General features: G+C 41.2%; 1 protein-coding gene across 3 annotated transcripts in view; it reads left to right on the top strand.

Moving 5' to 3' along the window:
• The window catches only part of MAP4K4 (mitogen-activated protein kinase kinase kinase kinase 4), a 665,231-nt gene that overhangs the window by 507,007 nt on the left and 139,993 nt on the right, over positions 1-18,231 (top strand). For all 3 annotated transcript variants that reach the window (XM_086934708.1, XM_086934710.1, XM_086934709.1), the window contains exons 13-16: positions 1,643-1,804; positions 4,566-4,652; positions 6,898-7,125; positions 14,332-14,496. In XM_086934708.1, coding sequence (XP_086790834.1) covers positions 1,643-1,804; positions 4,566-4,652; positions 6,898-7,125; positions 14,332-14,496 — 642 coding nt within the window. The remainder of the gene's footprint in view (positions 1-1,642; positions 1,805-4,565; positions 4,653-6,897; positions 7,126-14,331; positions 14,497-18,231) is intronic.

Here is an 18,231-nt window from a genome sequence, read left to right as displayed (position 1 = left end):
AGGTAACTCTTCTGTGCTGCCTCCTACTTCGCCAGTGCATTCCCAGCGTCACTTTCTTGCCTTCTGTAGGACATGGTCCAAGCACAGATTGAGTCAACTTAATGCCCGTCCGCTGCTCGTTCTAGGATTGAGGTACTATATCTCCTCACCCCTCCCCATGCATAGTGCTTCTTTCCCCTCCCGCCCACACTTTACTTTCTGCCATGTTTTGTGCAACATGGCTAAAAGCTCATTGACAAATCGAACAGATCACGTATAGGCGAGACCTATTGACTTTGACAATGCTTATTTACTTATAATATCAAGGAACCCCGTATGGTAGCTTTTTGTGGGGTGCCCTAGGGCAAAGAAAGGTAAGGCTGTGCAGAGGAGGTCTCTGTCCTGGTGGATAGTCCTTTGCATCAAATTCTGCTACACTCTGGTAAAGAAGTGGCCCCCTCAACGTCTGAGCACATTCTACGAGGGCTAGGGCTGCTACTACTGCATTGACTCTTGGACTGCCTCGACTCATGGACTGCCTCTTTTTGACATCTGCCAGGGTGCAACATGGGTGTCATTGCATATGTTTACGAAGAACTACTGCCTTGACAGCCTGGTCTGGGGGAAGGGCACTTTGCCCACTTGGTCCTGCACGACATTGTAGCCTAAATCCACTCCGCAGACCCTCTACCTGATGAGATACTGCTTTTGTATATGTTCTGTAATGAGGAATCTACAGTTAGATGTATCCATCAGAACAACTAGTTACTTTCCTTGTGTAAAGCTGTTTCTAGGGAGTACTCTAACCGCAGATTTCTCCCTTCCCGTTTACCTCCCCGTCTGTGGAATGGCTTCTTTTTAACACATTAAAAGGTCCCATGTTAGTATTCAGGACACTGGGGCAACAATTGTTCACACTCTGCTTTGAACAGGAGCAAAAATGCAAAACAGTCATCGCGTAGGTTGGCACTCATATGCAGCTTTACTCAGTCACTTCTGGGGCAATATGGAGCCAACGTGGAGCAGCACAGCGCTACCTAGTATGCAGGAGCACTACTTAAGTAAAGTTTTCTTGATTCAACCTAACACCTAGGGAGTATTCAAAGGTGAGGAATCCGTGGTTACATAGAATATCCACTTGAGAGTGCTGTACCGAAGGTAAACAACTTGTTCTTCATTAAGAAAACTACACCAGTGTATGCCAGATGGAAATATATTTCCCAAGTCATTTGCTTTTACTCCTCATTCATGAGTAGGTAAAAAGAAGAATACCAAAAAAAGAAATGATCAGTTTTGGGGCTACTAAGGGAAGAGCAGAGATCTTCAGCAGTGAAGCACAGAGAAAAACATGAGGAAGAAAGAAAGACGAGGGCTACAAAAGGTGTTAGTGGATGGATAGAACAAGGATGAAAGGAAGATAAATGGGTGCCGTTTTCCCCTTCCAATAAAGTAATCAAAGAATTATTCAGTGAAGGAGAATTACAAGCACAAATATCTATTTCCAACCAGCATTCTCTTCTTTTGCAAAGAGTTTTGGTCACTATCTGGGTCTGTTTGATCATTGAATGTTGCACTACTTATATATATAAAAAAAGGAAAAGTAGTGTCTTGACGTAGGAAAGCTTTGCGAAAGTTGTAAGTATTCCTTCTTGTTTCCACTTAGCAACAAAGACGTGAGCGCGAGGCTCGGCGACAGCAAGAGCGTGAGCAGAGGAGAAGAGAGCAAGAAGAAAAGAAAAGGATGGAAGAACTGGAGAAAAGACGCAAAGAGGAAGAGGAGCGGAGGAGAGCAGAAGAAGAAAAAAGGAGAGTGGAACGGGAACAGGTGGGTCCATTATAACCATATTGTAATCTTGCGTAAAATTATTTGGGGAGATTTCATTGTGGAATATATGTATTCTGTAGATTGCTTTAGAGTATTTTCACGGCTTTAGAAATAATCACTAGGTGAATAAATCTTGAACTGCGTGCACAATGATATTGAATGTGCCCAGTCAAGCCCCGAATAGATCTGGATTTAGTGAATTGGCCCAAGCTGGCATGTAACATTTTCATATTCCTTATAAGGTAACAGGTCAGGAATAAGACTTTCACTGGGTCTCTGTCTGTTTTATGTCATCTCGTTAAGAAAAGTATATACCTCACTGGCAGAAGGATAAATCTCTGCTTAGCTTTTATTTCGTTCATTCGCATCAGCCATTCGTTGTTTGCAATTTTCTTTGGTGTCAAGTCCATCTCTGGAACCCATGTGCCATGCCATGGAAGGTCCAGGAATTCTTCCCCGTTCATTTGGAGCCGGAAAGGTTTGGCACACATCATAGCTTTTCAGTATTTTTTGTACACCCTTTGGACTTTGTCTGCAGATACTTCTGTTTACATCTGTCTGCAAACATTTTCCCTTCTGCAGAGAACAATAAGAGATTAGTTGTAAACCTGCGTCAAAGAGTGTGCTCTACAAATCCATCCTAAAGAGGTTACTTTGCTAGAGGTGACACTACCAGCAAATCACTTTGGAACCAACCCAAAAAAAGTTTTGACATTTGAAAAAGAAACCTTTGAAATTGCGTTGGCTCCCTTTTGAGATGCCTCACGGTGGTATAGCGTGTATTATTCACATTGCCAGACTTGCTCAAAATCACTTCTTCATGTGTATTCATTTATTGTGGCTTTAGCATTTTTTACATATTGGAAGTTTCTCTTACTGAGTTTCTGACTTTTTATTGTAGTTTTTAAATAAGAAAACATTTGCTCTTATTATTTCCTGCTATATACTGTCCTCACCATCCTGGTCATCAGTCTTTTCTTGCCCATATTGAGGCTCAGAAGCCAGACTTCTGATATCCACTAGAAAACATAACCAGATCACACCCTCTCATAACAAACTACATTCACTTCCCACTAAAGCTACCAACACATTCAAAATCGGCAGCGTTTCCTAAGAAGCCAGCCATCTAAACTGATCCCCTCATCTCGCAAATCTGCTCAACTTCTCAGGCGACCAAAAAGGTCCCACAAACAAAGAATTATTTATATCTGTAAACACCTAAAATCAAGATCTCCCATAGGCGCTGAATGTAACTTTATCAGGTGAGACCGCATACTTCTGGAATTTGGCAACCAGCAGACTTCTGAACCATACATGTGTTCCTGTCATTCAGGAAACGACCAAAATCACACCTCTTTTGTATAAACCATATCTTCTCTCTGCATCTGGAGTCTCAGCCACAAATATGCTGTACTAACTTGTTAATTTGACTGTTCTAGGGTGGTCTATTTTTATTGTATTGTAAAGTGCACTGAGGCCTTATGGTTCAGGAGTACCATATTAAACTATGAAGCAAATACATTGGGTATGTTGCACTGCAGGAAAAGCAAAAATGATGTATTAAACACATTTGAGAGCCTAAAATGTAATTTCTCCCACAAATGAGGCGTTCAGCATACGTGTACCTGCCTAAGTTGATTAAACCTGTATCATTCAACAGCCTTAAACTTGTCAGGACTGACTCCTTGTGTATGCCTTTACACCATTAAGGAAGGTGGGGCATTGTCCTTGATCTTCAAGGGGATCAACGAGTGGACACTGGGGCGGGGTTTGTTCAGTGTTTTGCGCCCCAAAACATTTAGCAAGACTGACAAATTAGTACAAGCAAATGATAATCCCAGACCAGTAAAATCTCACCATTTGTCATCAAGTCTGTTACTTTGCTTCAATGTGTTGCTTTCTGAAATTTGCTTTGTTACCTTGTACCATGTTTAATTCTTCATTTGTTTAGTATGCTCACACCCTACTCACTTCCACCATTTATTAGTTGCGTAAAGAAAAACATAGATTTATTAAAAAATGTTTTTCTATTTTGGGCGGTGACAGTTGCTGGAGTATTTTTACAAAGAACTACCAGACTGTGACGCTATTCAGGAGTTCTGTAAACACTGGGGAGATGGTGAAGATTCACCAATATTCTGTGTTTGAGCGACTAGTCTGATTCGCACCATTGTCCTGCCATGCCTCTCCATTAAGGACCATTTCACACTCTCCCACCTTGTACATCGTTATCCACGACATCCCTTATACCACGCAACGTCGGTGACTGCTGTATTGCTTTCTCACTTCACTGTTAGGGTGAGAGTTCAGGCGTGGTTGCCGCTATGCCTGGTGAATTACCATGGAGGAGGAGGGAGTGGGGGCTGAGGTTTCTCGGATTCTCAAACCGCTTCCTAGTTAAGTAAATGTCCTGGAGGGAGTGTTGGAACAGAATACAATTTTGCTTGTGGATGCATATCAAACACAAGGGGTTACAGGGAGAAGTGGCTACATTCTGATTATGAAGTCCGTAAAACTTTACTTAAGATTCCTCCTCTATTGAACCCCATTAAGGTATCTCTGTGAAAATTATGATTGGCTATTTTGGGTGCTTTCATGTCACTGAATTGGCGCATGACAATCTTTTTTAAAAGTTGTAAGGTGCGAATTTATTATCAAGTATATAACCCTTTTCAGTGATCCAGTGAATTGAGCCTGTGTTGTGCAGGTTGATCTGCCATGTAATTCTGAAAAGGAATTTATTGCTGGGTAATTTTGACAGGAGTATATCAGACGACAGCTGGAAGAGGAGCAGCGGCACTTGGAAATTCTTCAGCAGCAGCTGCTCCAGGAGCAGGCCATGTTACTGGTAACACATTGTTATCTATGTTGTCCCTGTAGCTTGGAGGGTTTATGTGGCTGGCGTGTGCTAGGTATGCCTAGTGTCAGCCACAGCTGCACTGGCTGTAGGAGTATGAAGTCTTTGAAGGCTGTATCCAATGAACAGACTTACAGCCAGACATGATGCATGGAAGCCTTGCTTTTTTTCTTTTTCTTGTTCTCTGCTTTTTTTCTTTTGCCTTTGATAATCTTTACGTCCTGTCACATACTGCAGCAAGCCCTATTAAATCTCACCACTTCTTTGGATGTAACATTCGCGGCTTCGAGGGAAATGCACAAAATACCGCCCTTCATCTTAAGTGGCCAAATTTAGGGTTTGCGGTTCATTAATCCTTTTTGTGCCTTTGTTTTATTGCTGTCCACATGTGGTACTGACTTTCTTTACCAATGTCCAACACATCAGCAGCTGCCTTTAAGGGCAGCTACTCAAAGATAAAACTTCCATCAAATTTGTATAATGAAAACTATCATCCCCTGATTCCATAGGAGATGGGGGCTGTGGCATCCGTGGACATAGGTTTTCCTTATATCCTTGTAGAGAAATGAGCCTACTGAATTGGAGGTGGCACAAATTGCTACTTGTGGGCTTATACAATGTCTCGTTAGACATGGTCACTGATAAGCAGATTTCTCTTGCATTAGTTTTCATTACACGCAGGTTGTGTTTGGGACATGGGGAGAAGTTGAAAACTCAGAAGTCAAATTTAAACCACATTTAAATGGTCAAAACATTGAAGGCTTTTGGATGTCCCTTGCTTGAAGCTTGCTACTCTTGGAATGTCACTAAAGTCTTATCACCAGCTCCTCAGCAGTAAATAAGTAGGAGATGCCAAGATGAGGCTACATAGATTCAGAAGAGCCCATATAATTGTCTTTTGTCAGGCTTCTGCCTTCAACGTCTTCCTCTTTTGCCTTTATATCAGCCAAGGTTAACAGTGTTACCTCCTGCTCACGTTAAGATAACATGCCATTGCTACCCCTAGCCCTGGTAGAATGCGAGAGAAGCTGCTAGGACATAAACACCATTATTCACAACATAATAAATGACACCAACAGCACGTAGCTGAAATTAAGTTGAACTTTTATTGAATGAACCAGATGGCGTAACTTAAAAACGATCCATGTGTCAACAGTGGGTTCAGTGGACAGTTAAACCCTTCCCAAGAAAGCTAGAGCTGTCTTATTGGTAACCAAACCAATGCCACATTATTATGTACAGCTCATTAAATGTGTAGCGGGTTGCTTTGTTTCCAAAGCCCAGCTGCTGACAAGTCACAACGAAACCAAAACCATCCACAGCAGTTGTGCTGGATTCCAATTGTCCTTTGAATGATTTAGGAGAACTGCCACTTCATCTCATGCCCACAGTGACGACTCACTGTGACCTGAGAACATCCCTTTTCTCCTCAAGAATCCTGGAAGGCCCTTGTAGTTGTATAAAGTTTTAGGATCACCCTGTAAGACCTCGGTGTGACTCTGAAAGAAGTAAAAATTATCAGCAAACTATACTGTTCATAATGGTGGGTAGAGGAATGCTGACTGTAAAAGAGGTGCAGCCTTACTTGCTGGCCCTTATATATACCACCTGGTTGCACAACACCCCCATGACATTTGGGGGTGGTGGTACCACCTGTGTTTCTCATGGATATTCCGATGGACCGAATTGTTCCTCCCTGATTGGCAGGGTAAAAATGCTAAGATGTTGTCCCCTCTGTCTATTAGTCAGCAGTGGCTAGCTTCATCCCCACCTTTCAGTTTATCCTCAAAGGCAATGAGCTCCAATGCACTTCTGACAAACACTGCAGAAGGTGGAGGGTGATGGGAACATTACTCACTTAAGACTGGAGATGAGACATTAAAGGCAATTATGTACTGCACAAGATTTCAGCCTGCGCTCAGCAGCATGAACATCCCTCTCCCACTAACCGGAAGCACATTTTGTGATATGGGATGCAGTGATTTACGTTTTTGAAAAACAGAATTGTAAAATGTTTTTTAAAAGCTGAAAATACTGCATCAATCGACGATTGTTTTGGAGGCTTTCTAATACATCTTAAAATGAGTGTTAGCCGTTGGGTTAATATGCCTGTAACTCGAACACTAACCTTTTCTGTTTTATTTGGCATGTTCATATTGTCTACTGAGTTTGTCTGCTGAATTGCGAGTTTAAATCTGGAGATGTCTTGTATAAGTGTCTGCTGGTTCTCTCTAAGGAATACCGATGGAGGGAGATGGAGGAACACCGACAGGCTGAGCGACTGCAACGCCAGCTGCAGCAAGAGCAAGCTTACCTCCTCTCTCTACAGCACGATCACAGACCACAGCCACAACAGCAACCCCAGCCTCAGCAGGCACCACAGCCCCAGCCAGAGAGGACGAAGCCAATTTACTACACGCCTGAGCAAAAACCCATCTACGAACCCACAGAACGAATGCGGGAGGTGAGTATTCTGTTCATGTTTGTGAAAGAAAATGATTTTCAGTTGCAATACCCGTAACTTTGGTATTTCATGTGTTAGCCTTGGATGGGTTACAATTATTTCTATTTAATGTAGTTAGAACTAGGTGCTTGAATGGTGTTAGTTGTGAAGAAGCTTTCATTTGAGTATTTGTGTGTATTTGCACACCAGTACTTTTATATGCATTTGCTCTTATTTGTGTGTCTGTGTATGTTGGTGTTTGTTCAATGCAACTTTCTCACTGCTCCCGTGGTTGCTACTAATCACTATAGAGCTTTAGTGTTTCCGTATGGTAAGATGCGGGGTAGCAACTTTGAAGTAAAGTAAGTATCAAATAATGTCTAGAGATTAGAAAGTTTACAAAACCTGTATTCTGTAATTTTGGTTTGTGATGACCTGTTACGTTACGTTTTACGTTCTGAAGGCAAATTTATGTTCAACAACATTGGCACCGTTCCTTGCCCTCAACCCAAAACAGCTTTACTTGTTTCTCTTCATCTTTAGATTGCTACAAATGCCCTTGCACATTTTGTGTCCCAGACTCAGTACATTTGAAACATTTTCAATTAACACAATTCCGACCACAAGGTGACCCTTAAAGATTAAGATGGTTAAATACACTGTACTTCGTAAAGAGTATACAGTACTGTTAAAGTACTGCACCTTTCATGAGGCCAAACCCATTACTTAAAAAAAAGATCTCAATGTAAATTCTTTGGAGACTCCATATGAAAATATGATTAAGATGCTAAAACATTTTCATAAGAATACATTTGACCAGACAGCAACATAATTCAAACTCTCATGCTTTCTGTGATTATTTAGTAAGCTTAGGCAGCATCTGTATGCAAAATATAGTTGAACATGGTATTGCCTCTCTTAAGTTTAAAGTGCAAGGCCTGGGTTGCAATCCAAATGTATTTTGCTGACATTTTTAATTCAGGTTCTTTCTAATTAATATAACATTGCAATGACTGTAAAATAAAGCAGGATCTCAAATGTTGTAGTAATCCCTAAGCCAGGAAGTGATGCAACGGTCTGCTGAAGTTCTGAATCCTCCTGTTTACAGCTGTGCACTGTAGAATTCTTAAATGAAATCTGTTTCTGGTGGAGAGATTTTTTCTCTTTTATTAGTACTGCTATAGGAACAAGTAGGCTCCCAGGTCTCCACCATTAGACAACCTTCATTATAATCTAGGGCTCAAAACTTTAAGAAATCGCACTCCTTTTTGCCTCTGGCAGGATGGAAATGGGTAATGGCATGTAACAGTTCTCTACTTTCACCCTTGCTTTTTGACATTTTGAAACATTAGCAATTTTCATTGGATCAGAAAATAAAATGTCTGGTTGAAGGTGGGAAATTATTAACACAAACCTAGATCTAATGCTGATAATTTGATAACACTTGTCACATACCCATTGATGTTGTTACTGTTACAGTGTTACTCATAAACTTCTTTTATAGAAACTACAGATGCAAAGGAAACTGATATAGTTGTAGCATTTTGGAGCAAATTTGCACTGAAAACAGCAAAACAATATTTTTAAAGACAGAGGCGCGTACCACTGAATTACCGACAGATACTGAGGGAGCGGAAAACACTGGAGAAAAACAAAAGAATAAATAAAAATCACTGAGATGCAGTGGTGGAATATTAGCAACATTATATTGGGTAGACCATTCAAACAACAAACACTCCCATTAACCATTACAACAGATGAATCCCACACAGTTTGCGGAGCTCACAGGGGAGGACTTTACTTCATGGGCTTATGGAGCCTAAAAGAAACAGTACAGCAGATAAATATGTTGGAGCTCAGGGCTGACTTTGTAGCACTGGACCCTTCCAGATACATGTGGAGGGAAAGTCAGTTTGAACCCAAATAGACAACACAATCCCAGTGTTCTAAGATCACACGTGCTAACCAAATTAGCACAGGATATATGGAAATAGGCTCTAGAAAGGAATACAATGCTAATTGTGTTACCCCATCACAGGAACAGACCACAGAAGCAGACAGACATGTTCCACACAAGTGAGATCTAAAGCAATGTATGTTGAAGGGCATCTGTCAGAGGTTGGGCACACCAGACGCTTGTTTGCAACCCAGAAAAATACAAAAGCGTCACTTTCCAGATTTCACCACTAACAGTTGGTAGAGAATGTCTTGTTGATTTAATGGTTAGGCATTTTTACCAAAGCTTTACCTCGGACTTCAATTACACCACGTCATACAGAAATGCAAACATGCAAATATGAAATTAATCTTAATAGCCCCTGTGTGGGCCAGAATAACATGGTTCTCAGACCTAGTGGAAATATTGCAGAACTGGGTCATGAAGCTTCTGGAAAATCATGACCTACTAACACAGAAATCACAAGTGTTCCATCCGGAACCAGCTACCCTGCGTTTAACACAATGATTCCTGAAGGCATAGAGTTTGGTCATCTAGACCTACCACAAAGATCGATGGAGATATTTGAATTGGTCAGGAGATCTACCACAAGAAAGTTTTATACGGACAGGTGGAACAGGTTCATACAATGGTGTAACCCGATAGGCCTTGGTAGAAGCTGGACTCCAGATGCTACACTGATCCTGTATCTCATACATTTGCTAGATGAAGAGCTCTCCTACACCTCACTGAAGGTACACTTAGTTGGCTTAGTGAGGTATACAAACATAATAATTCTCAGACGCTTCTTATGCATACCAGTTATAATATGTTTTCTGGAAAGAGCAAAGAGAATAGATCCCTAAGGGACGTACCCATACCTACGTGGGACCTCAACTTCGTGCTGAAAGATATGAGGAAGCCACCTGTTGAACCCATGCATAATGCCGATCTCAAATATTCACCAATGAAAACAGTATTCTTAATAGCTATCACATCATTAAGGAGCATTATTGGAGTACAGCCCCTTAGAACACAGGAGCCACATCTACAGATACATAAGCAAAAAGTATTGATGAGAACAAATCCACAGTTTATCTGAAAGGTGGCATCACATTTTCATGTGAATCACGTGGCTTTCTTCCAATAATCTGAGACACAGGCTGCAGGAATCCTACATATACTGGATGTAAGATGGCCAATAATGAATTTCTTTCAGAAGGCAAGCCAAATTAGAAAGGGGCGGTCAATTTGTCATCTCCTTTGAACAAGCAAGCAATTGATCTTGGGTGAGAAAAGGGACTATTACAAGGTGGAGTTTGGAATTCAAGACTGCCACAAAACATCAGGAGTAACATTAGAGCGAGGCCAAGGGCCCATCTGACAATAAAAGGGAGCAACGTTTGCTTACCTGAGTAATGCATCATGAACTGACATTTGCATGGGCTGCACATGGTCTTCAGGTCCCACCTTCACAAAACATCACTGTGAGGACATTCAAATCAGTAAGGAGGCTCAGGTGGGACACAGAGTATTAAAACACCTGTTCAGAAGCACATACAACAATCCCAGCCTCTGGAGAGAAGATACTGCTAGAAAACCATCCCACAACATGTGAATCCAGAAAAGATTGATGCTGCAAAACGAAAAGGCTACTTTCTGGTAGTAATAGTTTTGCAACTTAATGAATTGTGTGAATTCACATGCGACCACCCCTCCTCCCCCATACCAGGTGCATTTGCAGCTGGGGGGGGGGGGGGGGGGGGTGAGGGAAATCAACAAACTGAAAAAAGCAACCCATACAAAGGGGAGAAAAAAAAGAACTTAAAGATGGTGACTACATTGAAGAGATTCTTGGGCACGGTATGGTGTGGAGTGTATTATGTCATCCGAGGAGGGACAAGGAACCAAATGGGTGATGACTCTACGATAACAAAAAGGAGGGAGAAATCCTTTAATCTACCAATTTTTGACCCAATTACTAAATGGCGAAATGATGCCCAGAATGTGAATCAAGAAAATTCTTGAAGCTGAAAAACTACTCCTACTACTACCTCTAAGAAACTGTTTCCCTACCCAGCATATACAGTGCTTAATATGGCCAGTGCTGATAGTTAGAACTTTTAGGAAAAGTTGCTTTTCTTTACAGGCCAAGGTTTTGCCCAGATTTGCAACTCAGTTGAATGCAGTACAAGGTTACCAGCAGACTAGTAGATTCATACAAACGTGCACAGAATTAAAGTGTATGATAAAGACAGGCACTGTAACATTCACATCAGTGACCCAAATCTGTTGCTGGAAGCTGCATCAACTTTTGGTAGAGATTCAAAAGAATCAACAAAGTCACAAAATCAAGTATTTTATAACTAGTATTTAACCAGAACCCAAAAACTTTTCACAGATGTGGAACCTTAAATCTATGAATCTGAAAATAAATTTGGAAAATTGGAGAATTGAAGGATTAAGCAAAGGTTCATGGTTGAGCACGGGCCAATGACTAGAAAAGGTTTTGGGGGCCAGCTGTGGCTAAGACTACCTTCAAGAATTTGATCTACCATAACATACTCACAGTTTTTGTTTATGGTGCTGTATTTGATTGGTTTAGAATGTTTGAGTTTGTTGAGCGGCACAGATGGCTGAATGGAGGCAGCTCAGTAGAGAGTATAGATATAGTTTATTGTAATCCTATTATGCTGCTGTAGCATGCCTGTTTGTTATCCAAAATCTGTTGGCTGTGAATAAGCAGTTTCCAGATATTATGATACCGTTTAAAGAAACCTCCTTATCCTTCACACCAAATGCTGTAATAGAATTGGTCCAGTAAATATCTCTCATATCTTTATTTGGTCTAGAAGAGCTGTTCTCTTAGTAATGTCGTACATAAGTTAACTTCCATCGCAGTGAGCCTACGATAAGCTAGATCTGGCAGCTGATCTGAGCTCTTCAGTGCAATCCCATTTAGAGTTTCCAGAAAGGCAAATTGTAGTTAAAAACTATTACTACGTCTTGAAAAGTTGCTCCACCCACAATATGTTGAATTGGTTAATCAATTCTCATTTAAGACAACCCACTTATTTATCTAGGATTGATGCTCTTACTTTGGTGCACACTGTCAGCCCTGCATTGCCGCTGGTGTTATTTATCAATCAGACCTTTTAGGCCTACCTGCGGATTATGAATAAATCCATGTGTTTATGGAAAGGGAATCTATTTGCAGCAGTGAGTACTCTGAGGATCTGTTGAGAGCCATGTTTTGGCTAATTGGGAAGTCTAGGCTTTATTTATTTTTTATTAAATTTTTCATTTTATCCTGCCTGGCCTAATTTTGCCCTTGTCCGATTATACAACTAAAAACACCCAATCAACAAACTCCTAGTGACTGACTTTATAAAAAAATCACAAGGAAAATATAATTTTTTAGTAACGATTTTGCATTTTGAACTCGAATTATTTAAGCAGCAAAAAATTGTGCTTCGTTTAAATATCCAAATCTTATGCATTTCTAAGGAACTTCATATAACAGTGCTTGGGTTACGAAAAGTAGCATCACGGTTCACTGTCTATTTGCTGCAAAAGAGGAAAGCTGAATTGTGCCCGAAGAACTGCAGAAAGGAAAGGCTATTGGTACCCTGTTTACTTTCTTTGCCGCTTACTTTTTGTCCTGGGATTGGAGATAAAAAGCCAATGCCAGGCACCTAAATCCATTACCGCAGCATGAGACTATGCGATTCTTGCAGTGGTGCCTAATGTGCTGGAATGCTTTTAGGGTAAGTGTGAAAAGTTAGGTACAGTTCATTTGTTTGGAAGGCCCAATGCTAAGTGGAAAACCCAGAAATTAAATATTCTCCATGGAGGCATTACTTCTCCCCAGTTGACCATCAGACGCGAGTTGCGTACTGTGAACTAGTTCTTAACATGGGAACCTGGAGGAACGACACCATCTTTAGGTTGACTCTGTGAACTGTAGACACCTCAATATACTTCTTGAGAGCAGGAAAGTCTCAGATGCGTAGAAGATGGTTTAGCCTTGATGTGGGTTGTCTGAGTTAGCCTGTCTCATAGGCATGTTTCCAATATTTGCTCGTATTCAATCTTTACTGCTAGCTCCCTGGTGTGAACTCACCATATTGTTTTTCGATTTAGCATTCATTCCTTTATTGACCCCTATGCTTGAATTATTTACCATGGTAAGACTGAGTCGTGTGTAACTTTGAAAACCGCAGTAAGCATTATTAACAGGCCTGCAGAGCAATACAGCGGTGTCTAGTAACACGTTTACCTCATTGTAAACTGACCAAACTCCAGCCAATGGATGAATGTGCTCTAAAAACCACTTCCCACAGACTCCACCTACATTTATTCTCTACTGCATGTTGTGTGACGGAGTCCCTTACCAGAGCTTTTGTTTTTTTATTTCTACAGAAATATTCAGCAGCCATCTTCTGTATCTCAGCATTTCAGGGTCAGATTACATTGATTTGCCTGCTTTTTGTCCCTTGGGATTTCTCACCGCTTCACGTTCTGCTGCAGCCAGAACCTATACCTATCTTTGTGCCTGATCACTATAGATTTTATCACTTGATTTTTTTCAAAATACCAGAATCCTTTTCTGAAGAGGACCTTGTACTTGAGACCTAATGAAAATGCATGCAGATGACCCCTTCATTGAGCTCTTGTAGTACCTGCACTTCAATCCTGTTTCAAAAGACTGTTTCATCTGCTGGACCTTTTATTCAAAGCCCCTAAAGCACAGGGAAACTGGGCACTTTTTCATCATCAGGGACACTTCCATGGATGCTGCTTTTAATTTTGTATGGAGTATTGCAGTAACTCCACCTTGAAAGGCACAGAAAAGTAAACCTGGTGTTTAACCTACTGCCTCTGCGCCCTGGTATGTCTTACACATCGCCTATATACACATACAAACTGATACTGCATCCAGATAAGACTAGATCGAAAATCTGGTTAGCAAGTCCCTGCTAGTACTTATTATGAGCAAGTGTTGCAGATTAGACCATACATATACCACATACAATGCGCAAACACTCACACTCTCCTCTACGGATACTATCTACCTACAGCCCATCTGAATGTGACAGAGGAACACCCCCACTCCCCCTCTTTACCCTCAACAGCACTTCACTAAGCCACACCTTCAACAAGCCACGTTTGTACTGTTTATTTTGCTTTGTGTGCATAATTTGCCATTAGTTGCCTGTAAACGTGTAATCGCCACAGAATTTGCTTATTTGTTTCTTCTGTAAATAACCACTCTCATTAATACACTCCAGGCAGAGGAAAGGTTTAGGAAAACGAACCAGAGCTCCCCAGAAGCGCAGACGAAACCAACAGCTGCCAAAGTGTTGGAGCCACCAGTGCCTTCAAGATCTGAGTCCTTTTCTAATGGAAACTCTGAAACTCCCCAGCCTGCGATGCAGAGGCCGCTTGAACCACAGGTACATTAACTACACTGCTGAAGCAGCGGGGAGAGTTCTTGGAGCAAGTATGGGGTGGTGAAATTTGTAAATGTGTTTGTTTGTGTATATATATTGAACCCCAACTCCACCTGATGGCACCCAAATGCCATTGATGTACAAACTGCAGTGCTTCTGCTGCACTGCCTCAATCTTCATTTCTCCCTCTAATTTCTCAAAACTGGGAATGACACTCAAAGAGCGTGTGATGTGTTTTTAATAGTGCAGAGCTGAACATTACTAACCTTTTTGCATTACGGCTAAAATTAGCCTTGATCACGTTGTTGGGGGGGGGAAGCAATTCAATTTGAAATCAAAACTAAAAAGTCCGTAATCGGCGCGATACAAGCAAAAAAATGTCAAAATATTTCAAGAGCACAGCTGCACAGCAGGTTAAATAAAAAATGTATCCGGAAACCTTTGCCTTCCAGCCAACTAGAATGAAGTAGTGGTGCTTTGATCTGGCTCCTAAAAATGATATTCCTTGTGGAAAACTTCATTAAAGGTATTATTTCTCAGGCCGGGCAAGAAAGGTTCTATAAACGTATTCCCAAGTCTAAGAATCTTTTACATATGTCATGAAGAAGAGAAGTTGGGATGGTTTTAGTTGCCAGTTGACCTGGGTTTTCGAAATATGAGCAGTTCCCATGATTGTGGTGTCATGCCTTTCTGACAGGCATACTGCCACTAGGAACTAGATGTGTGGCTAATTCCTGTTATACGTGATAGTCACAATTTACTGTGTACAAAGACTTCTGATTGGTGCCACTATTCTTAATCAAGAATTGTGAAAGATGTTGAACAATCAACCCCAGTACAGAAGGGTCACAAAATGATCCCTTTTATGACTGGGTAGTGTCTTAATAAATTAAGACTTGCAATTGTTGACCCCTGGCACTGAAGGTAACCACTAGTGTGCTAAATTGTTCTGCAAAAATGTGTAAAATAGAAAAATGACATACACAACACGAATAATTTCTAGTTTGGTATATTCATTGTCATATAACCAATGTTACTTCTAATAAAGCAATTTTCTTAACTTTTTTGTTTTTCAATAAGCTACCCATAACACATATATTACATATTAAAAACAAAAATAAATTACAAATGGCTAGGATATACAAATCCCAGTGTACATATACACAATGCATGAAACAATGAAAACAACATGTATCAAATTCCAAAGTTCAGAATATTCTTTATCCTCGTTGTCTATTTGGGGATAATAGACGCAGGTCATTAAACTATGCAGTCATTGAAATGGGCTGGAACAGAGTTCCATCAATGATGCTAGAAAGCTATTCCCCTTTCATACAATTTAGTGTGTCTTTTTATAATGCCACTTATTATTCTGACCTTTAAAGTGGCTCCATTTTGTTTCATGGCCTTGATCCATGCATAATGTTTTGCCTCCTCTTCCTCCACCTGTTAGAACGACTATTTCTCAGGCAATAGTTTCAACTAAGGAAATGTCGCCTATCTTAGCATTTGACAAGCTTACACCAGTGATCAAGCCTTTTCTGATCTCATTCCATGCTATGTAATAGTCGACCTTCGCGCCTTCTTATAATCTGCTTTGTGTCAAGGTTTTTAAGACTGGCCTCTTTTCCTCATCTGTCCACCAAACTCACTCTGAAATCTTGATAGAGACATGTTGTTGGCTCCGTGATGCTGTCTGAGGTTTCTGTGTATTTTAGAAATTCAGTTGATCCATTCACCAATTTTAGTTGTTAACAAGTGTGAACAGTATTTTGACAGTTCAAGGTTTGAAGAAATTATGCCCATATGTAGCTTATTTGGTTGGCAGTTCCCAAACTGCCTGAACTTATCCTCCCCCATTACTGACAGATGTTAAATTCTGGGCATAAACATTTGCATTTTCCGCACTGCTGATCTAAAATCAAAGTGTTTTACTGCATAGTAATGCTGCTTACCTTAAAATGGACAAATTTGAAGCCTTTACTCTGAAGTAGTTTTTAAAAGAGGATCCTTATTCATTTTGTGACCCTCCTTAAACATTCCTTGCATTTGTATTGGATATTTATAAAGTGCACAACTCATCCCCAGAGGGAGATCCCGGTGCTAAACTATTTTCAATACTGGTTCTGACCATGGGCCTAAAGTGAGTATAACCATGTCTTCAATTTCTTTAGCAATGGCAGCAAATTGGGCACAGTGCGTAAATCCATAGGCAGTTTATTCCAATGAGTGAAGGTTTTAAAGTTTAAATAACGGCAACACGTCTGGGATTTTTTCAGATTCTTTTTCAAGATATCAAAGCCTTGTTAGCTGATCGAAGTTTCCGTATAGGTTTGTGAAAATAGACTATGTTAGACAATAGTGTAGGGCCAATTCCATGGCGTGCTCTGTCTGTATGGCACGTTACCTTAAAGATGACCCGTTTACAGACTGGAAGCCAATGGAGCTGGACAAGGAAGGCTGATACTGAGCTCGTTTTGCTTTTATTACAAATGCTTGTAGCTGCTATATTTTGAATAGTCTGGAGCTGTGTGAACAAGTACTCAGCCATGCCTACATAAAATGCATTTCCATAATTATTCCTACTTTGGATGAGAGCTTGGATTAAGTTCCTTCTCCAAGCTACTGGAATTTATTTATTTATTTCTTGTATTTATAGAGCGCGACACTCATCCCATGGGATATCAAGGCGCTATAAGAAAAGGGGACTACTGAAACTGTGCGAAGGGAGTTAGTTTTTGGGGAAGAGGTGGGTTTTTAATTTTTGGCGGAATTGAAGGTAGTTTGTGGTGTGTCTAAGATCCATAGGTAACTCGTTCCATCTTTTAGCCGCCAGGTGTGAGAAGGCGCGTCCACCTGTCCTTGCCCTGTAAATGCGCTTGGGTTTCGCCAGGGCTGAATTGTTGGATCTTAGATTCCTGTTGGGGATATAGAATTCGATTTTTCCTTGCAGGATGGTAGGGCCTGTTTTGTGGAGGGCTTTGTGCGCGTGACAGAGTAGTTTGAAGGTGGCTCTCTGACGCATTGGTAGCCAGTGAAGTTTTTTTAGGCATGCGGATGCCGAATCTCGTTTGCCTTTGTTGCAGACCAGTTTGGCTGTCTGGTTTTGTAGGACCTGTAGGCGGGAGAACAGTTGCTCGTTCATCCCTTCAAATAAGGCATTGCCGTAATCCAGGCGGCTAACCAGGAGGGCCTGGGTGATTGTGCGGCGACAGTCCAGCGGTATCCAAGAGAAGATTTTGGCCAGGAGTTTGAGGATTGCAAAGCCTTTGCCCCAGAGTATGCGTACGTGGTCCTTCATGGACAGTGCATCGTCCATCATGATGCCAAGGTTTCTGGCGTACTGTTTCGGGATGGGGGCTGATCCCAGTCACGGTGGCCACCACGTATCAATCCATGATAGTTTGGCTCCTCCGAACAGTAATATCTCAGATTTTCCGGCATTGAGTTTTAGGCAGTGGTTAAGCATCCATTCTGCCATTTCGGAGAGGCAGCTGTGTAGTTTTTTCTTAGTTGTTTCCGACCCTTCGTCCATTGTCACCATCAGTTGTGTGTCGTCGGCATATGAGCATATGCCGATGCCCCACTTTCTTCCAATGTCGGCCAGAGATGAAACATAGACATTAAAGAGAGTGGGGCTTAGTGAGGCCCCTTGTGGGACCCCACAGCCGATGGGACGGGGTTTTGAATGGAATTGGCCCATGTGCACTGCTTGGGTGCGGTTGCTAAGGAATGATT

This window comes from Lissotriton vulgaris, chromosome 8, assembly GCF_964263255.1.
Source record: "Lissotriton vulgaris chromosome 8, aLisVul1.2, whole genome shotgun sequence".
NCBI classification, from domain to species: domain Eukaryota; kingdom Metazoa; phylum Chordata; class Amphibia; order Caudata; family Salamandridae; genus Lissotriton; species Lissotriton vulgaris.
This window is presented reverse-complemented; position numbering and strand designations above follow the sequence as displayed.